Source organism: Centropristis striata, chromosome 2 (genome assembly GCF_030273125.1).
Source record: "Centropristis striata isolate RG_2023a ecotype Rhode Island chromosome 2, C.striata_1.0, whole genome shotgun sequence".
Classification (NCBI taxonomy): domain Eukaryota; kingdom Metazoa; phylum Chordata; class Actinopteri; order Perciformes; family Serranidae; genus Centropristis; species Centropristis striata.
Window position 1 is genome coordinate 34,395,842 of NC_081518.1, and position 24,983 is coordinate 34,420,824.

The window sequence follows — 24,983 nt, forward strand, 5'->3', positions numbered from 1 at the left end:
TAAGAATACATCATATTCAGAATTCTAAAAGTTGATCTGTGTTAACATCAATTATACTTGTACAGTATTTAATTGAATATATGTAACAAAGGATTAGCAAATGATCACATTCTGTTTTTATTTACATTTTGGACAGTGTCTCAACTTTTTTGATATTTGGGTTTTATTTTTAGGGTCATGACATCATTATATATGATGACAGATATTAAAAGCTTCTTACGTCAATTTCAATTTAGACTACAAATGTTAAAAAAAATAGATAGGAAATGGGCTATCAGTCAAAGGATTATGGACAAACAAAGGCTGTTAAAATGAGGAAGCCCTTACCAGGACAGTAGAAGGGGGAGTCATGTCTGGACTGGAGCTGATGGAGCATCCAGACATGCAGGGTGCCTGGTTCTCATCCTGAAGGGCAGAGGCCTGGGCTGGTGCACAGAACTGCATCTGGGACTGAGGGTGAGGCTGAGGCTTGCTGTGGTTGTGGCTTATGTTACAGTTCATGGCTGGACTGGCATTATTGCAAGTCCAACTAAAGATCTGGGTATTCCTCGGGCTGTTCTCATGAACGGGGGAGGCAGAGGGGGATTCGTGGCTGCTGGGTGTCCTGACTCTGACCTTTTCCTGTGGGGGAGTTCGTAAACACCGACCAGCCTGGGTATGGGACTGGCCTTTCAATGAGGGTTCTTCAAGTGTAAAGTGAGCACCATTTTGGGCCCGGGGAGAATGGCATTCGGCCCCCGGATCGACCCGGGGCTTGTCTGTGCAAACGGGCGCGTGTGTGGCAGCGTTGCAACTGCTGCCTCTCTGAGGTTCATGGCTGGGTATGTGGCCATTGGTGTAGCCGTTGGTGGCAGTGTGTGTGGCTTGTTGGATGCGTGAGGTGTGCGAGTATGTGCGGACCGTGTGTGTGACTGTGGTCGTGTGCGTGTGGTGCAGATGGCTGCCGCTCCTGCTGTGCCTTGGGGACAGAGAGGGGACAGACAGTCTCTCCTGGATCAGTCTAGTTATGTCTTGTACTGCCTGGGCGATCAGGGAGCTGTCTCTCTCCCTGTCCTTCTCCTTCTCCTTCTCTCCATTTTTCTCCTCCTCTACATCTCTCGTCTCAGTCATTTTCAGCTTCCTGCATGCTGCAGGCTTGGGGGACGAGCCCTCCCGCTTGCTGAAAGAAGTGTCAGTCATGGGTGTGTTGAAGGGGCTGGACCACACACGTCCCACGGACTCATAGGGCGGTACCTCAGGCTCTTTGGTCTTACTGGCAGTTATGTCATCATGGTTACTGCCCCACATGGCTTTGGGAGGGTTGTCAGAAGCAAAAAGACCGGGAGGGAGTGGCGGTGCTGTGGGGTCGCAGAAGTTGAGCCTCTGTGCGATGCGGGCAATAACTTCCTGTCTCTCCTGCAGCAGGGAGCCAATCAGGGGGTTTGTCTCGGTTGCAGGCCTTGGGGACGGGCATCGGGGTGGCTCAGCAATGGAGAAATTCTTAAAAGCTCTCAGTGGGTCAGGCATTGGCCCTTTTGACTTATCACTGCTGTTGGTGCCACACCCGTAGTCCTCTACTTGTGTGGGGTCAGATGAACCATTGAGAGCAGAGTACAGCCACTTCCCTGCTTTACTTGTTGGAAGTGGAGAGGGGGAGTGGGAGCGGGAGGGCGTGGGGGAGTGAGAGGACCTGTGGAACAGTGGGGAACTCTGGCGTTGGGGGATGCTGACCTGCGGAAGCTCTCCATTCTGATACATGTGGTCCTCGCAGGGCTCCTGGCTCTTCTTGCTGTAAGAAGGAACCGCTGTATTAATGGGGATGTTGTTGATGGGGAGATTAGGAATGGGTAATCCATTGAGGAGAAGGCCAGACATGGAGGTGGAGCTCTTGCTGTACATGTTAGAGTTGAGGAGGAGGTTGTCTTTGCTGGGGTCCTGGCTCTTTTTGTGGGTGGGCAGGCCACCATGGCTGTTGAGGTTTGGGTTGAGGCTGGGGGTCTTGCTGTAGAGCGGAGGCAGGCCGGTGTGGATGCTGCAGGCCAGGGTGGGGTAGGTGGGCTGGCGGGGGAGCGACTGGACACGGACCTGCAGTGCAACACTCTGGGACACATTGGGGACGGGAAAAATGTGTTCTGAAGGCGACTGGGAGAACTGCCACACCAAGTCCTCATCAGCAGCACTGATCCTGTTTGACACAGACCGAGAGAGAGATTCAATTAACACGCCACTGTTAACTCCTCCATCTTAAAATATACTGGAATTAACAGAGCCTCCAGAGATTTGGTTTTACTTCCTCTGATTCAATTTTAAACACAGCACAGCACACAAAGTTTACACCTATTTATAAATTTAAAAAGAACATAACTTTGGATCAAGCTTCCTGTAGCTTTAATAATCTGGTCCAACAGCCTCAGTGAAAAGCCTTCAGCCCACTAGTGTCAAAGTCTTCAGTGAGTGTTATGTCTGACCTGTACAGGATGTTTCTCGGGACGATACCATGGGAGGCGCTGAGCCAGGCGCTGAGTTGGGAGAAGAAGACGTAGGAGCGAACGGCCAACAGCAGGGTCTTCTCCTCAATGAAACGATCGCCGCTTCTATTAAAAACACAGTTAAAAAAAGGTGGAAATGTGCCAGTATGTCAGGTTAATGAGAAAACAGTTCAGGGATGTGTGTGTATTTTTTTCCCAAACACAGTGTTCCCTGTTTTACACACTTCAGTCGGAAAGTGGGCCAATTTGTAAAGCTAATTAACCCTCTGAGTGCCAAGCCCACAATCCATTTTTTTCTCTTTTTCCATTTTTACAACCTCTACTTACGGACCCCCATGCTCATAACAGCTAGCCCATCTGGGGGTCTCAGATCCTCACCCACTGCACCATACACTGTTCAGCCTAGCCTACCCTGGTGACCCCTCCATAATGCTCCAAGGTTGAAGAGCAGCCTCAAGGACCCCCAGACTCCAAACTTTAGTCTGCCTGGGTTTCTTAGAGCCCTGCAGGCCTCACCCAGAGCCCCAAAACGGTTCAGCTCCTCTCCTCTCTGCTCTGTGTAAACAGCTGCAGTTCAGTGAAACTTTCACTGAATTTTTGACACGTAACTGCTGGTCTCAGCTGACTACTATCAGCAACTATTTTAAGCTTAGATTTGGTTACTTTTCCTGAGGGAAGCGTTTGTCGCACATGATTCATTCAAGAACCATCGGAAATTTTAAAATCTGATTATGATTTATGTCTTTACAGTTTATGGCTATGAAATGTAGCTCTGCTTGCAGCCATTCAAACAAAAGTGTGGTATGGTAGAAAATGATCTGCTACCTGAATTTAAGTTCTATAAGGCTAGTTTAGATGATGGGAGGACTCAATGTAGTACAATAAATGGTATTTCACTAGTAAAGGGCAGACTTTAAACTCAGTGTTGGTGAGCAGAGTCAAAGAGTGATCAGAGTGTCAATAAAGGTACAACATTTTCTTTTTAGTATTGCCCAAGTTAACATAGTAAGATGGTGTATGTGTGTGTGTGTGTGTGTGTGTGTGTGTGTGTGTGTGTGCGCGCCTTACTGTCTTGGAACTGGCTGCAGGGTCCATCTCTCCAGCAGCAGAGCATCTTGTTTGATGACCGGGTCACTGATGGGGTCACTCGGGGGGCACTCGTCACCATAGCAACAGTCTGGCAGGAGCATGACCTCGATCATGATGGGGATGCTGTTCCTCCAAAGCAGGATCACCTCCGAACGGGTTCGCCTTGCCTGCCGACACTGGACACACACACAGCAGCACGCAAAAGGTGGAGGGTTAGTGTTCATTAGAGAATGTCAACACAAGGACCTTGAAATGTAGGGGCAAAGCAGATGGGACCCACAAAGAGCCTCACTTAGAGCTGAATGTCTCCGTGGTTGCATTTAGGTCACATCTCAGTTCACAATATTGAAAATCTTTCCACCTTGTAGGTTCACTGCTTATATCTGCTGTTCTGTAAAGCTACTGCAGTGGCACAGGACTGCAGACTGTGTCATTAAAACTAATGTGGTCTCACACAAAAGACCTATTATAAAGCCTACCATTTATGAAGCGTATAATGCCCTGTTTTAAAGATAAATGACAGCTACAAAACAACTAGAAACAACATAATAGAAGACAATTTACAAACCTTTTCTTAAATTTTCTTAATTATTTAAATGTATTTTACATTATTGTTATAATACTGTCTTTGAACATGTGTCCTGTATGATATCACTATAAGATAAATAATATAAAAACAATAATAAAACATGGAGGAAAAAAATATTTTTAAAGAGGTGTTGATCCAGTTTTGTGGTCATTTCAGAAGCCGTAGTTTGTGGTGCTGTTGAACTCTGTTTCTAATAAATTATTATTTAAATGGTTGGGTACCAAATTCCAGATGTAAGGTTACAAAAATTATACAATTATCAGTGATATCTTAACAACGGCAATATGTCAAATGGACATCACGTAACATAAGTAGGCCTCAATTAAAACTCATGATTTGAATCATGTAAATGAAGCGACACGTGAGAAGAGACTGCCTTCTGTTCACACTTTAAGAAATGACAGGCGGTTGTGTACATAGATGTGTGTGCACGTGTGCTACCTGGGGCAGTTTGTCGCTGCATTCGTGCTTGTGAAGAGGCGGCATGGCCGACTGGGCCGGTGGACAGTGCAGCCCCTCGGTTCTGCCCTTCACAGAATATTCTGGCGTCCTTCCCTCTGTGATGAGCAAGGTCAGGAACACCAGGAACTCCTCCGCATCATACTCGAAAAACTCCTCCGTTGCATCTAGGCAAGGCAGAGAAAACAGAGGGTCAGCATACTTCACATCCAAACAGAAAAACAAGGAACCAATAGGAGGAAAGTAGCAGGTAAGGGTCTACTTTGCATAAAAGGTGACTGATGCTGGGGGCTAATTGCAATGAGAAAGCCACCTGTATTGACATGGTAAGCATGTGAATACCTGGATGGCTTTACCTAAGTAGATATAGATATTTAACTCTGGCTGGAAAGACTTGTTTAGAGAAGGGGCGTGGGGTAAGGCAGCGAATGACGTAACTTTTCCAGTTTGGCCACTTCAGGGGAATATATTTAGACCTCCCATGTCAGCTGAGCAGAGGGGTGAAGCCACACACTGTCAGCTCTACAGTACACACGCATACAAGTATAGACAATAATGAGAGTGACGTCATTCACACTCACTGTTGACAAAACATTTGCAAACAAAACCTCAACTAAAGCACGAGGACAGAAAAGAACAGAAATAGTCAGAGTCATGCTGCACCACCCGGCGCTCCACCAATTTTGCCAGGGTGGGGTTGGGCGGGGCTGGCAGGGACCCCAGGACCTGGCAAAACAGAGAGCTGGAAAAAAAACTTTCACCATTCAGGAACAGACTATTCCCTTGTGACTCAACAGCAAGACTCTTTTTAAATTACCTATTTATGTGGAAGCAGAAAGACGACTAACAAGGAATACTCAGCAGGCTGTCAAATTCACAAATTATAGCTCATGCTGAGCCACTCTGCTGTGTACTATTATTCAAAATAACCTAGTAGTTTTTACGAGGTGCAAGATGGGGGCTGTTGTGTATATTGGGTCACCAGTCAAACGCTACTGAATCGTAGCTGCGGCTCATCTGTTTGTCTCCTGCTACAATAAAATTGACAAAATCCTGCTCTGTTTTTGCTGTAATTGAAGCTTAGATGTAAAGGAGAGGTATTTTTAGCAGGAGGTTGAAGAGCCTGTCTTAGTGCTCTGTGCTCCTCCAGAGAAAACTCCCAGAATCCCGCAGGAGGTCAGCTGATACACAGCAGCTTGCTCTGAGAATCACAGCTTTTCCTTTCTTTACAGCACACAAGCAAAATCACTGATGTACAGAAGCTGCCCTACAATCTCAAATCCTCCTCCTAACTTTATTTAAATTGGAGTCAGACAAATATTAGGTCATTATTACGTAGATACTTTTAATCATTAGGTCCTCATCATGCTAGAAGTACAAAACAAACAAACACCCTGTCCTCCTCCCACCAGAGCCAGGAACAGAGTCCCTCTCAGCTGGCTCTGCAGAAGTGTGAGCTACGAGCTGCTGCTGCTGTATGTGTGTGTGTGTGTGTGTATATCGCAGTCAGCCAGCCAGTCACGCACATTCCTCTCAGGGAACTCCTCCTACATGCCTTTGAGCTGCTGCTGCACGTGGAGAGAGGCGCAGTCCAACACAAAACATGAGGAGGGAGGGGGAGTGAAGGGGGGGGGTCTGTTAGCCAGCTGTAGACTGAATAAACGCAGGCTGAAAGAGATGGAGGCTATATTCATGGAAAATCTCCTTTTCTCTAGCGTTCGGAATCGGAAAATGCTTGAACAAAGGAAGCAGGAGACCAACAGTGAGAGAGGAAAGGAGACACAGACCAGAAGGAGTAATATATGACAAAGGTCAACATTCAAGGTCACAGAGTCCATCGCCTTTGCATGATAATTGGCTTGAATGTACTGGATATACAGTAGTGTTCAATATAATAGCAGTCCAATGTGACTAACCAGATTAATCCAGGTTTTTAGTATATTTTTATTGCTACATGGCAAACAAGGTACTAGTAGGTGCAGTAGATTCTCAGAAAACCAACAAGACCCAGCATTCGTGATATGTACGCTCTTAAGGCTGTGCAATTGGGCAATTAGTTGAAAGGGGTGTGTTAAAAAAATATTGATTGTTGATTTTACAAACTCAAAACTATATTGTACAAACTTTTTTGTTTCTAGGATTTAGCCATCCTGTGAAACACTAAACTAATATTTAGTTGTATGACCACAGTTTTTTTTATAACTGCTTCACATCTGTGTGGCATGGAGTCAACCAACTTGTGGCACCTTTCAGCTGTTATTCCACACCAAGATTATTTAACAACATTCCACAATTAATTTACATTTCTTGGTTTTGCTTCAGAAACAGCATTTTTGATGTCACCACACAAGTTCTCAATTTTGATGTTCACTTTGATGACCTCACTGATTGAATGCCACACTGCTATTTTTTTTAACACATAACTTTCAACTAATTGCCCAATTGCACAGCCTTGTTTGCCATGTAGCAATAAAAAATATAATAAAAACCTGGATTCATCTGGTAAGTCACATTGGAATGCTATTAAATTGAACACTACTGTACAACAGGGGGCTGGTATGTTCCCAGTTGCACCAGGAAAAGGTCTACTTCCTGGTCCTGTTAGGGGATTTGGGCTAAAGGTGACGCTCCATGAAGTAGGCGAGGAGCAGAGGAGCAAACAAGAAAAGGAGGCATGGATAGATGAAGGGAGGGCAGGAGGGAGGTAAGAGAGTGATTAGGAGAGCAGCAGAAAACATCCTTTGAGAGGTAGTGTGCTACATATACCCGCCTTAAACGTATACACACAGAGCCCCAATGTGTGCACAGTGGGTGTCAGATTTCTGCTTTCTAGGAAAGGCAAACCCAGGAAAACATACATACATATATACACCCCTAAGGCACAGATAACAAAAACACACGTGTAGACACAGCAATAACCAAACACACCATCAACAAACATGTGAATCCAATGAAAATATACGGGCATTCAAACACAAACACACATACATGTGCAGTGCAGGACAAAGGACTAGTGATGGAGGCTTTGGTTAAGGGGCCCAGCCCATAGATGAGAACTGTCATTCTTTAGGGCGCCGTGCCTGAATAGAACATTCCTATGAAGCCTACACACACACCACACACACCACACACACCACACACACCACACACACCACACACACACACACACACACACACACACACACACACACACACACACACACACAAAGACAGCCTAAGCTAAGATGGAAGCTGGGAGGTGATCAGGATGCAGGACAACACATAAAAGCTGGAGAAACCTTTCCATGGACATGAAAACCGAGAGCTGCATTGAATATGTAGAACTAAGACCCAGTTTTGTCCTTTTTCAACAACTTGAAATAATCAAAACAGACAACACTGCTGTATTATCTGTGAAAAAAACAGAAAAAACAGTTATTGTTTCAGCTGATGTAGCGATCTGGAGAGTCAAATCACTCCCTCCGTAATGTTTTTAATCCAGTGTTTGGTACAAATAGTTAATATCATTTGGGAATTTATGTAACAATCTGGGTTGTTTACCAATCATTAAGCCTCACAAGCGGGGCTCAATGTTCAATCCTAGTTTTTGCTTCCCCTCCTCCTCCTCCTCCTCAGTTTCCCGCTGGAGCATGACCAATCCATTCCTGCCTCTCCCTGTTTAAAATGTGAAATCTTTCTCTCATCAATCTATATTTGCACAGTTTGAATTCATGTGTATTTGTAAGATGTACTTTCTCTCCTTCTCCAGTTTGTTTTTGAGCCTTCTCTGTCCTTATTGTGTGTACATGGTGTAATTCAGCCTGTTTTTTCAAACCTGTGTGTAAACTCCACTGGTGCGCGTGCATTCAGTTAGGGAAATGCCATAGCAACTACTCAAACTGCTTAAGAAATGCAAACACAAAATATTTCAATCAGGAAAACATAATCTGGTTTAGGTCCGCTGTTTAAATAAGAGGCTTTGCTGATACATGTTGCACTTCACGGACCCAAACCCAAGTACATAAAGCACAATGGCACACTGATCTGTCTCTTTTCCGTGTGCGTGTGACCTCTCCTCCATCTCTCGATAATGTGTGATGTGAATTATGTAACAGGTCGGATTTAGATTCAGGCGTCTTATTATTAGACCTGTGACCGCCTGCCACTAAGTGCAGCTGGAGTCCCGCCTACAGATTGGCTGGTTTTGCCAGTGTAAGCACACACACAAACTCAGGCACACACCTCTCAGCTGTCTCCGTGTCCTCCGGGGCCAACAGATCAGTATAGTCATGTGGGATGGAAAAAAGCCTACAGGACAAGAGCGGAACGGTCAGCCTTGGTAGCGAATGCAGTGTTCAGAGTAAACACACCATGGTGTGCTCTGACACACACTTTGGCGTGATTCATCATTACCTAAGACCTGTCAGAGAGGCAGTCAAACATGTCAGTGCCTGGTCGAAATGGTGTGATTCTGATTCTGAGGTGAGAACATGTTGCTGGGTTTAATTTTTGCATTTTGTACGCAGTATCGTGTCTGTTTTAACAGGGAGACAGATGGGAAGATGGACAGAAGGAGAGAAAGAGACACACATTCATATAAGCCGACCCATTAATATGTGGACTGCAGCCACACAATCACTGCATGGTTGGCCCCCTTTCTATAGCAAAAGCGTCTCTGCTCTCTGCTCACACATATACTCACAGCTAATTTGAATGCTGTGTAAGTACCCATATGGCAAAAACCACTCCCATCCTCCTCTGTTCAGCCAGTGCGGTTCACTATGAGTGTCATTTGTTTGTGACCATGTTTCATTCAAATGAAGCAGGGAGCACAGCGAGAAGTCTTGCTAGTCTTTCCCCATTAGTGATGTGCCTGCATTTGGAGGACTGGAGACAAAAGCCAGTGGCAAATGAGAAAAAAGGAGTCGCAGATCAAAGTCTCAGCGGGAACACAACACTGATGAGCTCACCTATGGCTGGGCTACTGGTTATCAAAGACTGAGTGTTACACACAGACAATATGAGATAATATACTGCAGGGCAGCAGCCGGGGAGAGATGAGACTCTCTTCAGAGGGAGAGAGACAGAAGGTCTGCACAGATATTGGAAAAGACGGATGAGTACTCTAAAGGGCAGATAGGAAACACACTGTTAGTTGAAAAAGGCAGATAGGAAGTCATATTAATGATGTTTCTAGTTAACTGCCTGTCAAGTGAATTTCATGCAATTGTTTGAAATCTTGCAGAAAAATAAGTGAATTAGGTGGCATTTGCATCAGCTGAGTTGATATAAAAACTAATCTTTTGAAGTCAAAACACATCCACAAGAAAACTAATGTGGTAAAAAATGGCAAATTGTAACTTGTCCAGGACTAATCCAGGAGCATATATGACCTGTCTGGAAGACTGTGGAGGACATATGTAATACAAAATCGCTAAAGCAACCTTTGAACTGTTGTACTATGAAACTGAACAAATCGTGACTTGGCTGTGGGGGCTTTTGCATTAAACATTTTCATTAAAAAAATGCTCAGGAAACAGACTAACGAGGCAGACAGGAAAATACCAAGACAGACTGAGAGACACAAGGAGGAATACGCAGAGTTTATAGGGACAGATCACCAGCCAGATGGTGCTAAATTTCACATACCTGTTGTTTAAAATATCCTAATATTCAAATGAATTTAAATGTGTGATAAAAATAAACAGTTTAAAGAAGCTGTCCACTTGCTTTACTTCAGTTTAAATGGTGAGACTGGCTCTGGAAGTAAATAAATAACCACAGCTACGGTTGAGGTTCCCCTGAGCAGGACACTAAAGCTAACTGCTCCAATGGGGCGGGTCCATTTTTTTCAAGATGAATAAATAACAAAACTAGGAGAACAAAGGTCTGTTTGACTGGACCACTTCTTTCATGAAAAAAACCTGCAGCAATGACACCAGAGGCTTTGTGCGATTTGAGACTTAATGCTCTTTTGATCTCTGTTTTTAGCATCATTTGAGGTTTTAAATTAATAAGATATAAGACATTTTGGGATATGCAGACCCGAGATAACCAGGCTGCCTGGAGGCTGTGTGTTAAAGGCATTTCCAGGCGGCTTCAGCGCAGCACTGGCAGCAGTCTGCTGAGCCCACTGAGGTGTGTCGGCTTAACACACAATGATATCTAGCTCCTTCTGAATGGAACAGTGAAGGTTCAACCTTCCCGACTGCAAATTTGTCATTTTGATCAGGGACAGCACTGGATGTCCCTATGGGAAACAACTCAGAGCAAAAGCTTTCTTCCTCTACTTGCACATTGCAGAATTGTGATGGTTTAATGACCCGACATTGAATCAGGCATGAACGTGGTTCTAAGTCATCGTATAACAGGGCTGCTTTATATTAGAACTACAACTTTAATTGATACCTCTATGCAAAATCCTTCAACGATTCTGCAGGAATCTCAGCTGCAACAAATAAAGCATTTCTCGTTTCTCCCCACATTGCTCAACACATGACAAGACTGTGTCACATCTCTTGAACTGTGCATAGGTAGCTAAATTTAACACCAGTTCTTATTATTATTCTGTTGGGTGGGACTTTGTTGGAGTCAAAAGCACTTGCATGTTTGCATGTTCATGCTATTTTGCCATAATTGGAGTACCACAGGGCTAACAATCAGACAAAAAGTAACCACAAAGCATAAAACTGATGAAGCTGATGCATCGTATAAAGCTGCATAACTGTGTGCCATCATCCTTGTCAAATTATCCTAGGCTCAGGATGATTACAGAGACAATCATTTTATTTAAATGATTACTGTAAGAATATTGCGACAAAATCCTACTCTTAATTCTGATTGAGAAACTACTCATCAAGAATGTTGCAGCTCTAACACAGGCATGCATATACATACACACAGCTGCACTTCTATAATGAATATACAGAGGCAGGATGGGAGATTACACTGACAGTTCTTACATGCTAAATCTCTTTACTGCAGCCCCCGGTGAGATAAATATAGACACAACTTGGGAGCTCTTTTTTTGTGTTTTTTTCTCCCTGTCTCTCTGATTTCAAAGAGTAGGCTCTGAGAATAAACTATTTGATGACTTTGTGATGGTGTCTGCCAGCAGCACCAATGGTAAAAATGGCTAATGTGGTGAATGCCTGAAGTCACTACGGAACGATAAAAAAATAATTGCATCCCTATTAGAAAAGTTCTAACAGTCTAACAATTTGCTTAAATGTTACATATGCCATAATGTGCTTCTTTGATTCTACATGCTAGGCTAGTAGGTTAAGCTAACCCCTTTCATGAACAAGCACCACCCTCTTTTCAAAGCATAGCAAAAATAGCTCATTGATTGTTTCAAAATCACAAAGGAGTTCCCCTAAAATCCACCTGGCTGAGCTTTTGAAGGCTGCCTGATGTCCTCTATGTATTGTAGCTATCCCAAGACTAGAAAAGCACAGTGCCAGTTTCAAAGTATTCAAATGCAATGGTAGCAAAGCAGGTGGCAGATTTGAAGTGTCAGCAGCTCTGGCCACTGCTTTTTACCACCACGGGAATTGTTTGCAATGCCGTCTTTTCTGTTCCACGGCCAGTTCTGCAGTGTGACTATATTTGGAGACCAGCTGGTCTGCAAGAACAGCAAGACTCTATCTCCTTTCCTTTACATCTGAAGGATTACAAGTGCTTGCTTACATTTGTCTTAAAGTACTGAATGTGTTCCTAACTTATTATCCATGTGCACTTCACAACTAGAGTGTGGTTCCAAACGTGCTGAAATGTCCTGAAATATGCAAGACTCAGTATGCATCTATGCTAACTATGTACATATGGATGTATGTAGTACCCTTAGAACAGTGTGGTACATACAGAGCTGTCTCTCTTTATGCTCCATATTATTCTAAGTATTTATTGACATAACTTAATGTGCTATTCAGGATATGTGGGGCTTACATAACAATGATTACGGAAATTCTATTTAAAATTTTGCTACCATTTGCTCAAGTCTGAGCACATTTGATTTTCACAATACACAAGTTTTTGAATGAAGATGCATATTGTTTGTGCCTTTCAGATTTCATGCTAAAATCTAGTGCTTCACTAGCCGATCTTCCAGACTGGCACAGTGTTTACAACATAAGTGCAAATTGTTCTGTCTTAACCCATTGAAGCCTGGAAAGTGGATACGTCGTTTTGTAGTATTTGTATAAGCTCTCAAATACTTTTTGAATTTCATTTCTATCTGCTACAGAGGCTGAAAAATCTATTATTTAGTAAAAGCGTTGACACTTCTGTTGAATTTCCAGAAAAACTTCAGGTTTTAGGGGCTTATTATAAAATCGCCCAGAGGTTTTACAGGCGTTTTAGGCCTCAATGGGTTAAGGTGACCTTCACTATTGTCTCGTCTTTTCATGTTCCTCATTATGATGTTGAAAGACCGAAAGAATAAATCAGTCATCATTTTGGGCAATAGACCAAGGAGAAGTCTTGTGGTGTCTATTTTTGTAGTCAGCTGTCTAGCAATGATGTTGTCGTGACTTCAAGCTTATTGTGCCTCCAACTTTCCATGTTCAAAACATGCAGAATGAACAGGTTTGGACAGTTTAAAAAATGTTAATTATATACAGTTGATACATTGTTATCAAACAGAAAATAGAAGAATCTTAATAATATATTTGATCTTAACAGCAGAGCTAAGCTATGTATACTCTGCATGAGACAGCTGTTTGACTCAAGTTCCTTTTGGTAAGATCGGTCATATAGTACCTGTGGCATTCTCAGCTGATCCCCATAGCACCGCCACAACTGTCATGACATCATCTTCAAGGATCACTTGCTAAATAATTTCATTGGTGTAGTTTTTTTCATCGCCTGCTATTGACAGGAGCTTGACTATATAAAAAAATACAGTGTCTTACATTTACATTTAGTCATTTAGCAGACGCTTTTATCCAAAGCGACTTACAGGAAGAATAAAAACAAACAATCAAGGTATAGTGCAATAAGAGCTATTAGTGCATCAATAAGTATAGTGACAATTCCTTGAGGAGTAGAATTATCATATGGTGCTAGGAAAGAAGACGCTCTCTGAAGAGCTGGGTCTTCAGGAGTTTTTTTTAAAGGTAGAGAGGGACGCCCGTGCTCTGGTTGGAACTGGTAGTGTGTTCCACCAGCGGGGAACATTGGAAGAGCGCAACGGTCGTCTTACCATATATGTTGTGTCAATGCTAGTGACTCTGGCAAACCAGCGATCTGCAGGGTTTTAACTCCAACTTTTAGTATTGACTCACTTCGCATGGAACCTCAACTATGCTGATACTAAAAAAACACCAGGTAATAGGAAGTATAAACAGCTTTTGTGCATGGAAAACCAAAAAAGAGCATGCCTAGCAGAGTGGAGTTGTGCCGTACCATGTAGTGGAAATAGTTGGCAATATTTAGTAGCTATAAACATTCTAATTATTTCAACATAAAGACATTGCACAGTGTGTGTGGTTCTGTGTTTCTGACATTATTTAGCACACATTCTGACAACATTGGTAACTTCAAACAAAACACCCACTGATACAGCCTCCCCAAGGGGATTGTTAAATGTTTCAATACCGCTAAATTTCCTGTGAAAGCATAAAGTGCAGTAGGATTTAAAACACAATAAAGTGAGCATCCTTGTGCAAGCACCCAGCATCCCTTGTTTATATGAAGTCCTAATATAAAGGAAGGTGTTGCAGTAAAAGAAAGCAGATACACGGCCTCAGTAATTTCTCTCCTGGCTGACTGACCTGGGACTACAGGAGAACAGTGATCAACGATCACAACTGTTGACCAGGAAAGGGGGGGTGTTTCCAAGGCAACGGAGACACTGCGTTAAACATTCCCGTCACGGTGATTGAAGAGTATCTGTGTGTAGGAATGAGCTGCAGCAATATGTGTCTTTGCATGTGACAGTGCGTTGCAGCTTGGCAAGAAAGTGTTTGAAGACAAGCATGATTATCTTGTGTTCGAGCTGGCCTCTTGTGCTCTGAGTATATACAATGTCCTTCCATTGTACACCGTGACTGCCTGTTGCGTCTGGTAAGCTTTGAGTGTGTGTCGAGCTCCATTTGTGTAGGCGTGTATGTTAGAAGTGTGTCTGTGTGCTTATGTCGCTGGTGTATCTTTTGTTCCCCTTCTCTGTACCAAAGCAGCCAGGATTGCTGCTAAGTTACAATGGTAGTGACAGGGTCAGCGGTGTTTCCATAGCGTTTTATAACATGAATCACACGTCACTGTCAGATCACCTTTCCTGTTTTTGTCTGCCTTGTGTTACAATAGTAAAAAAAATACTGTAAGTGGAGAAGTCTGCCAAGAAACTGGCATGTTTTTGCCAGGAGACTATAAAGAATGGTAATGATCATTGGTAAGAGCTGATCCAGATTTACACATTTGTTTTCATTTACTGCTAAAAGACTGGGTGTCCCTGATATTTTAAATTCTAATTTTATGTTTGCTATCGACATGCCTCACCACTACTTAGAAAGTTTTGTTATAGACAGGGTTTCTAATATTATGTTAGTCTGCCTTTCTCAAAACTTCAAAACTCAAACTCCAGTTTGATAAACTGAAACGTCCCTTTAAATCTACGGACCTCGGATCTACAATGTGTGTGGGTGTGTCCCTCTCTCCCACTCTGCAACACAAAGGGGCAGATTCACAGCACACGTAGCAACAAGCTCTGATTGGTTGAGAGGGGTTCATACAGTTCCAGCTGAGGAGAACCCTTCTTCTGTTTTGTGAACTCAGCTGCTATTATTCTCCCACAGCCAACAAACAAATACACGCTCGACCCAGACTGACACACCACCTTGCCCTCTCTCTCACACCCATCATTGTCAGCCATGAAGAAAGCTGTTGTTGTTCAGAAGCTGAGGAACTTATATACTAGTGAATGTGCATGGAAAACAAGCTCTGGGCCTCTGGAAAAAAGCACTTAAACGACAAATAAAATCTCAGCTGATGTGGAAAAGGTCATTTAAAGGCTCTGTCTGGCCTAGGACCTGTTTTAATGGGGCAGCTATGTGCTTTGTCTAATAATTATTACTACTTTTTAATTTTATTGTTAACCTTGACCACTTATACAAACACCTTTCTGCTAGGGAAAATTATACAAGACAGCACACATAGCTATTGAGCAAAAACATCATTTATTTTCAAATATGTTGGATATGCAACATTAGAAGGTCATCTAGTTTAAACAAACACCTGCAGTGCAATAAACTCTTGTTGAGTTCATGCACACAAATCCTAAAATAACTTGTGCTGTTTAGCTTCCTTACAGTATTAAGGCTGTATGATGAAAGCACCAGTAACAATGGTAGCCTATCACGGTTAGGTAACCATGGCTGAAGGAGTGCCAGGAGTCTGCCGGATTTCAATGGAACTGCAAACTATGCCTGCAGATTTCAGTGAGAAACACACCTTAAATGTTTGTAAAAAGAACAGCTGGTATGGCATTTAAATCAGGTGAAAATCTGCATTCTCATTCCAAGCTACCACAAAGGTGTAAATTAAAATCCCAGACCTGCTGAGACATTCACCTTCAAGAACCATAGCAACTGAAGTCCTTGAGTAAGGCACTTAAAGCCTATTATTCAGACGGGTTGCTTGGTGGCTAAAAGAGGAAGACTGGTTGCACTGGGCAGCTTCAAGGTGTGAATGCATTAAGCTGAGTAAATGTCAAGCAGAGTGAACTGAAAAAAATTACATTTGCTGTAAACTTTCTAGAGATTTTCAAAAAGAAAAAAAAGACCAATGAATAATCAACGAGGTAAACATACTTGTGGCTAAAGGAGACTTAAGTGTTTACCATGTGTGACATTTACTTGCCTATCTCCTTATCTGCCTCTCATCTTTCCTGAAATGCCAGAAAAAAATCTTCAGACACAGTGACCTGAGGTTTGTTGGGCCCTCTACAGTGCCCTTTTTGACCTTACTCTTTCATACTGTAGCTAGGCCCCTAAGCTCCAGCTATTTCATGAAAGAGCGGCCCTTTGCAAAGTCATTGTATAACTAACACCTGTTATGTAACGTGGAGTGGAGCAGTACCGGTCAGAGTGGGCAAAGTGGGAATCACTAAACCTCAGTAGAGCCAGCCTGTAGAACCCAGTCCTACTAAATCTGGTCTTCAAGTGTACATATTATGCTCATTTTCAGTTTCATACATATTTTGGGTTTCTACAAGAACATGTTTACATGATTTAATATTCAATGCATTATACTGTCTGTCTGAATATACCTGCATTCACCCTCTGGCTCCATTTTAGTGTGTCTTTCGGCGCCCCTCCCAAAATACCCAATCTACTGTGATTCATCTTTTGGCTCCCTGCAACATCATTGCCATTGGGGAATGACTTAACCCCCCAGGACAGTGCTTAGCTTTGCAGTCTATTTGACACAATGGCTAAGTTGTTTAATTATAACTTCCATGTCAGTCATGCCATGGGTGCCCAAAAATAGCTTTTCCCATAGACTTTTGTTGGGTAGTCTGTAAATCATCAATTATTTTTTTTCTTTGAAAAAAAAAAAACTGAATGCAGAGTTATTTCCCTTCCTGCATCCATGCGAACGAGCCTGCGACCAAGCATCTGTGAGATGGGGTAAAAAGAAATACTAGTACGTTTGCTGTGTGGGCTCATAGATGCAGAAAATTTCAAACTTCTTTGGCTTTATGTGCTACTCAGCTACTTTCATAGGAAAGAATGGGGCAGAAAACAGTGTATTGACTTTTCTTCATACATCCATAGAATAGCGTCACTTACTATATATAGTATAGTCCATATATGTGAGTCAATTAGAGATAGACCGCTATATCGGCTAGCCGATATCTGCCAATATTTGCGTTTTTTACTTGTATCGGCATCTACTGATACGTGCGTGTGTTCACCGGTCAATTATCCCATTTCACTGAGCTAACACCAGGCAAGGCTCTGTGCCACATCTGCAATTTGCTGGTGAGCTGCTGCTGATACCGGAAAAAAGAAAAACGCATCAAATATGTGGACTCATCTGAGGCGCCACCACCTCGAGGCCTATAACAACATACACATTGTTTACTATCCAACTGTTAATATGTTTTGTTTGTTTTGTTTTGTTAATAAATGTTTCTTTTTTGTTTAAATTTTTGACTTGTGTAACATTTGTTATTTTTATCATGTAAATGGAGGGAGAAAAGGCAATATCGGCTTCAAGAATCGGCCCAAAAAAATCGGCAGCACATATCGGGGATTGGTTAAGACTGATGTCAAAATAATCGGTATCGGCATCAGCATTAGCATTAAAAAACCCGTATCGGTCGACCACTACAGTCAATAGTCAACCTGTCAGGACTTGCAGAAGGTTGTGATATTGTTTAAATGCAGTTTCTGAATATGAGCTGTGTGCAATTCTCCATGTAATGAGCATGTTGATACTTTTACAGTGTTTTATAGCATGTAGACCAGCAGCTTGATAATCATAACAGACATGGATATCTCACTAAGGGGCCCAATGAAATAAGGGACCTTTAGCAATGCACTGCACGCTACAGGTACAAGCTCTTTTGGCAAGAAAACTAAAACAATATCAAAATCTCTTTATGAAAATGAAAATGTTAAAGACAATTTCATCCCCAAAAATTAAAAATGTACTTATTTTTACTCTGTATGACAATTAATTCAACTCTGTTTGCCAACAGGGTATCTTTGACTAATTCCTATCTCCTTTAATGGCAACATCTGACACTAAATCTTTACTGTAGCAGTTTAGATTTCAGCGAGGTGACTGCTGGTAGCTACAGGACACTAGGGCAGTAGGACAAACCAGCCCCTCTCTGTAACCAAAGCCACCCGGTCTAACATGAATGCACAGGCATCTGACCTCTTCTGTGCTGCCGATGCCAATTTCTAGAAAGGGGAGTCCAAATTGAGCAACCCGAGCAGTGTAGCTCCAAGGCCTCATGAAAAGTATGTCAGTTGTGGCACATCGAGGCAGGAATGAACCGCTTGCTCGGGATAAAGAAGCACAAGGTCAAAGTCTTGATGAGGCAACAAAAAAATGTCACCTTATTTTCTGTAAAACTGTTTTGAATGATTACTCTGCAATCAGACAGCCTTAAATCACCTTTGGTTGCTTCTCATGCTTTATTAGTATATTCATGCATTTATATTTTAAAACCTTCTTTGTTAGGACTTGCTTAACTCACAGTTATAACTACTTGACTCTCAAATGCAACAACAGCTTTCATTAATACCATTTTCTCACATCAAAAACTAAAACCTAACCACAAAAAAACAGCTGAGTAAAAGTGGGAAAAAAAGGAACATTAACCCAGTTAATCAGCACAGACTGACTATCAGCTGGTTCGTTGTGAGGATGAAGCAACACTGGGGGTGATAGGGGAATTGCCTCACTCAATATTGAGGCAGGCTGTTGGCCTGAAAGCGATGAGATGAGACAATGGAGAAAAGGAAAGGGGATAGTGGTGATGAGTCTCAAATTAACTTAACCTCACACTCTTGTTAATAAACAATGTGCTTAACGCCTCCACAATGAGCCCCCGAGGTACTCTCTGTGAACAGGCACTGAGAGTTAGTGTATGTGTAACCATGACGCTATTACTCTAAAGCAATAGTTTGTGTGAGATCAGTTATCACTCCATGGATATTAGCTGGTTGATATTAGATTTCTCTTGATTTATCAGTATTAGTGTTAATGCAGATTACAAATTGCTCTATATCCAGAAACCAGTACGGTGTGTTTTGTGTGTCAGTCTGGTGTAAATACTTGATTGAAGTGCTGTCTTTCATATTACTATTTGCAATTGGTGTTATATATCAATAACAACACTAAGCAGTAGGAAATCTATGACTGACAAGGTATTTATTTTCTCATTCACTTAAAAGTAGATAATTCTGTTTTTCTGTGAAAACTACTGTGAGCTAATGTGTTACAATATCTTCCTTCAGCAACCAATGCACTGCAATGCCCCATATTGGCCTATAACATGCATTGGCATATATGTTGTCCAATAAGCGAAGATATAACAACTTTTTTTTACAGAATGTATAATGCAGAAAATGATGCTTGTGGTGATTTAGAAATTGTGTTAGCTATTAATTTTGTTGTAACTGAACTGCTGTAACTGAACATATACTGCTGTTTATTTGACTAATGAATATTGGGGCAAATTCGGAGCACAATCTACATAGAAAAGGGCTATTTTTATTCCAGTTTAAAGATCAAATATTTCAGCTGCCAATTTGTTAATAGGTACAATTTTCACTGCAAAAAATCTGTTAACTGGCTCAAAAATCTGATATCGGTCACACAGATATTGGTGAATCTGTGAGGCCCTACTAGCACCCATTTAATTCTTGTGTTTTAGATAGTAAATCAACCAAGCTCTATTTCTGTAAATATGCTTTTGTGTCAAGATATTATCTGCAGATAGTGGTGGTGGAGGTGGTAAGTGCTGAGGTGTTACAGTAGGTGAAGTCAATGCGACGTGACTCAGAGGACAGGAGAGGAAAAGAGAGGAAAAGAGAGGAGGTGATGGGAATAAGTAAAAGAAGACCAGTGGAGTGAGGAGCGGGAAAGTTGATTCACTACAAGGTCAGGGAGAAACTTAATTACCTGTAAAAGGACTTCCCTCTTTACTAATCTCATAGAATAATCACACATCTCCTAACATACATACAGCCAAGAGTAACAAGAAGCTGTCATATTGGTTTCATAACAATGACATTTTGGAGGCATGACAATGAAATACTGGATACATTTGTGTCAGGCAGAACGTGCGTTTTTTTTTTAGTATGTGGCATCTTATAGGGATGCACTAGGGCTGGGCGATATGGACCAAAAGTCATATCCCGATATATTTAGTACTTAGTATTATTATTATTATTATTATTATTATTATTATTACTTAGTATTCTGATAATTAAATTAGGTCTTAAAAATTATTGGCTTATAATAAAAAAGCCTAATTGTTTTCATTAACTCACATATTGAATATACATTGGCATGTCTGATTTGATATATTAAGTCAAAGCATTTCATTTTAATTCTTAAGGAAATAGCTTTATAAAGACTGTGTTTGTGACTTTGTTTTTATGTACTTTAATGGAAGGAAAGTAAATGAACATCAGGAGTCGGAAATGTTCTTTGTTTTTGTTAACAACAGCAATGTCAATTAGATTTGGTTAGTTAGAGCTCTGGAGTATTAATTCATTTGTCTTTGCTCACTACGACTTAGCCTGTTTTATCCTCAAGCGTGAATAAACTACAGGCTGAAAACTTGAAAAATGTGAAATGATGGGTTATCTTACTGATATTGCGCATGAGAAGCAGGCTGAAAGAAAATGCTGAAAATAATCCATGCCATTCATCTCTAGTTTCTGAGCAAGGTACACTTGTCCCATAGAACTTAAACTGATCTTCTTGTGTCACATCAGGGTTTAAAACTAGAGTACAAAGGAGACCAGAAAGAATAGTTCAGATGAAAGAGATGAAGTCCCTGTACCACAAGTTAGTACTTATAACACAATAACACACTAAGCACTTCATTCAGACCCACAGATGAAGAAAAGACATTCATTCACAACTGAAGACAAACTGAACAAGACAAACAAAGAAACAAACAAATACAGGTTCGAAACAAAGACACAGAAAGAGACATAGACAATGTCCTCAGCACAACACCACCCCTACCCAGGAGAAAACCACCAGGTCCAGATGGCTCTTCCTTTTCCTGCAGAGCCGACTGCTGGTTGGCTATGAGGAGCCACAGGGGCGGGAGGATGTGACGAACACATGACATCACTGGCTCAGTGGCACCCTGGCAGCAGAAATGCGACCCATGCTGCTACTCTCAGCATTAGCCAGTCCAGCACTAAGTCTGGATGGTGTATTTTTGTGTGTCCATACAGCTTGTTAACACTGAGCCTTAATACGAGGTAGCTGAACTAAATATGTACACATGCTTTTATGTCTGTGCGCGTGTTGTTACAGCTCACAATTATTTTTGACTTTGGGCATTAAGCCTTTATATATATCCGTAACACTTGTGCACATGTCCTGTTAAAGGGTTGGTGTGCAAAATAAAAGGTGCAAGCATTGCGTAAGAGCATTGCTGGACTGGGAGGACTGGGCGTCCAATCCTATATAGCAGCTAGGCAAGGCTAGGCTACTTACAGTCAAACCTGTCACAACAGCATTGATTTAGGCTGATTACTTCGGGGGCCAGGGTAGTAATTCACAGCTGAATGCCTACCCACTATTGGTATTCATTGCGAAAGGCAGCTCTGAATCTTGCTGTACAATAGGGAGTCCAATATCCATGTTCAGTGCAGCTGGGTCAGCAAATGGCAGTGGTGTAGTATTGAAAAGGCAATACTGTGAAACACTTATGGTGACTAAAACTAGTGAATGAAATGAATAGCTAATGTAAGACTGTGTATGCGTAATGAGTAAAAGCTTTAGGTGAGAAAAAAGGTAATGAATTTAAATTAAATACAAAGTCATGGCTTTCAGTGTACCTGTTTCTGTTGCTTTGTGTATCCAATTGTCATACATGTATTAAAATCCAATATGTTAATACGATTATAATCCAAAAATGTGTTTTCATTCTTGTTCCAACATTTGAATGTATAAACCTTCATATGCAGAATGATGTATGTGCAGAGTGTGCCACTAGAAGTCTGAGTTTAAGGGGCAGGCGCACAAGCATGATTTGTGACATCGCAAATATTGTCAAATTTGCGACCTGTATACAAGTGCGATGTATAAACTTAAAGTCTGCACACACACTGACAATGGGCTTAACAGTTAAGTATAGGAGACATCTTGTGTTAAGAAGGAAAACTTAAGAAATCTTTGTCAAAATTTGCATATTCATAGTATCTTGCACTTTTAATGAGGTAAAAGCAATGGATTCCCACCACTGATAATGTGGAAATTATACTTTTGTTTCCCTATAAAAAGCCAAACATATCAGACACATATTACTGTTCCAAGTAGGCTATTTGTCTCAATATGAGTAGGGGGGATCTTTAATTATGACAATGGACGATGATAAGTTTCAGAATTAGTTCTGATGTAGTTATAACCCTTGAGAACAGAGACCCGGTGAGTAAAGGAGTGAATCAAGCTGGGGAAAAGTTATTTCGGAGCACCTGTTATGGCTGCCTCCTGCTATGGGGTAAATCACTGCAGGAGAGCAGGCAAAGACAACACAGGAGCAGACAGGTGCTGTACGGGTCGACCGTGTATGTCGCTCTGGGTTATCCGAGTCTCTTGTCAGTGAGAGTGTATACTCTGATCTGCTGGCATGTGGCTGGGACATCTCAGGGCAGCTGTAATCTGGCTGAGCGCACGGCAGAAGGCAGGCACTGGAGTAAATTGGGTGAGGGGGGTTGGGGGGACTTGTATTCAACTCCTCCTTAAAGGACTAATGACTCCAAACAGGAAGTGCCATGGTACAAACACACAAAATAACATATACAGAGAGCCGAAGATCATCGCTGAGGTTTGCCAGCTGACTGAGTCTCTCCTACATGACTAGCTCTGAGGTCATCTCTCTGTATATTGTTTAATGTGTGTGTGAAAGGGGGAGCTGTGGTTGAGGGCTTAAAGAAGGAAACACTCAGTCACCAGTCTGAGCTCCTTGCTCATACATTTCACAATAAGACCTCATATCACAATCAACTGCAAAGTCTTTTTATTTATGATGTCCTTTCAGTGATTTAGTTGCGAAGACCACAGTTGAGCAAAAACAGCCTAATTTTATGATGTAAACAATTCCAATGTGGTTTTTGAATTAAACTTTGCCTGTCCACATGTGGAGATGGGAACACACTAAAACTAAACTATGTCTATAAGGACACAAATAAAACACAGCTTACCACACTTCAGCTGAAACAGTTTGAAACCCGATACGACGAGCCATGTTTTCCCAAACTGGTGCAAACAGGTCCCAAGTTTTCCATAGCTGCTCTTTATGGTCCCTGTAAAAGCTGTCAGTTGAGCCACGTGGTTCAACGGTACAGCGCTTATTAGGGCCAATAGCAATGGGTTTGTGTACTCTCTGCAACACTCACTCGCTTCTCACACCCGCACGCCCTCACTCACACACACACGCCATCCTGACTCACAGTGCAACTCACAGAAAAACAAGGGGGTCAGATGACTCTGGTTAGACCCCTGAGCAGAACATAAGTGCTTCTCTTCTAGCTTTAGAACAAAAGCATGGCTCACAAAGAGATGCTGCATGAACGTGAAGAAGATTCTACTCATCAAGCCGAAATTCTTTTCATTAAGAGCCAAGGTCTTTGATGATATAGACTGACTGGTAGTGTTTTTTTTCTTTGGATACCAATTCTGATACAGGGTTCCCAACTGATCTTTTTTGTTTGTCAGTATCAAACCAATTAGGACCATTTTACATGTCTAAGACAACCTCAAAACTCATCGGCTATCAGTCTGACATCAATTTCAGCCTCTGGGGGCAACAGCCAATAAATCCAAGATTCTGGTTTAACCAGTGTCTTCTGTGTGACAGTCACTGTTTACACTCAAGCCACTTTACTGATACTTTTTGTAAGTGTTTTAGGTCCAAACGACATTTAAACTAATCTTTATAAACATATATCTTTATTAAATGGGGATAGATCATTTTAAAAAGCCAATTTAAAGTTGAACTGTCATCTGGCTATAGCTGGTGGGTTCCAAGACTGCATGTCAGCCAATGTATTCTGCTTATTTAGATTTCCACACAGACTATTTACCTGCATTCAACCAAAACCCGCTCAAACGTGATTGGCCAGTTCTACTCGGACTACAAACCGACTACAAATGGAAACCAGATCGCTTTCAATAACACAATGTTTTCCAGATATTGCATATGATATCAGTTTACAGATAATGTTTAGGCGGACATTAATATTTTTATTACAGATTTGCATTTTTATAATCATTGTGCTCTAGAATCTTTACAAAATTGTATTGTTATAGCAGTGACTTGATTTGGATCAATTACATTATGTGATCAATTTTCTATGGTCAATATCAGCACGGATAGATATGTTGGATTTAAGCATCACCAGTTCTCATGGTGTTCTTTCAAGGTGCCAAAGGAGCAAGAGCCAATGTATGGCAGTGTAGAGCGTGAATCTATCACCTCATCACTCACCCAAAGCCTTGGCTTGACTTTCACACCCACCTGATCAGGAGGTCACAACTGTGAGGCTTGTTGTAGGAGTGTTAGGTGTTACATGCACATGTCTGGACTTGTTCAGCTCTCCCCTTTAAACTTGGGCTATCCTAGGAACCCTCAATCCAGCATCACAGCGGTGAAGATGCCCGCTCTGCTCTCAACACGACTTTGCTGTGGTCAA

The 24,983-nt window shown here is 41.8% G+C and overlaps 1 protein-coding gene across 1 annotated transcript in view; it reads right to left on the minus strand.

The window, feature by feature from the left end:
• Positions 1-24,983, minus strand: part of atosa (atos homolog A) — a 34,364-nt gene that overhangs the window by 6,570 nt on the left and 2,811 nt on the right. The window contains exons 2-5 of the mRNA XM_059352076.1: positions 4,588-4,772; positions 3,537-3,733; positions 2,448-2,573; positions 328-2,164 (exon numbers count right to left, since the gene is read on the minus strand). Of these exons, the coding sequence (XP_059208059.1) occupies positions 328-2,164; positions 2,448-2,573; positions 3,537-3,733; positions 4,588-4,772 (2,345 nt within the window). The remainder of the gene's footprint in view (positions 1-327; positions 2,165-2,447; positions 2,574-3,536; positions 3,734-4,587; positions 4,773-24,983) is intronic.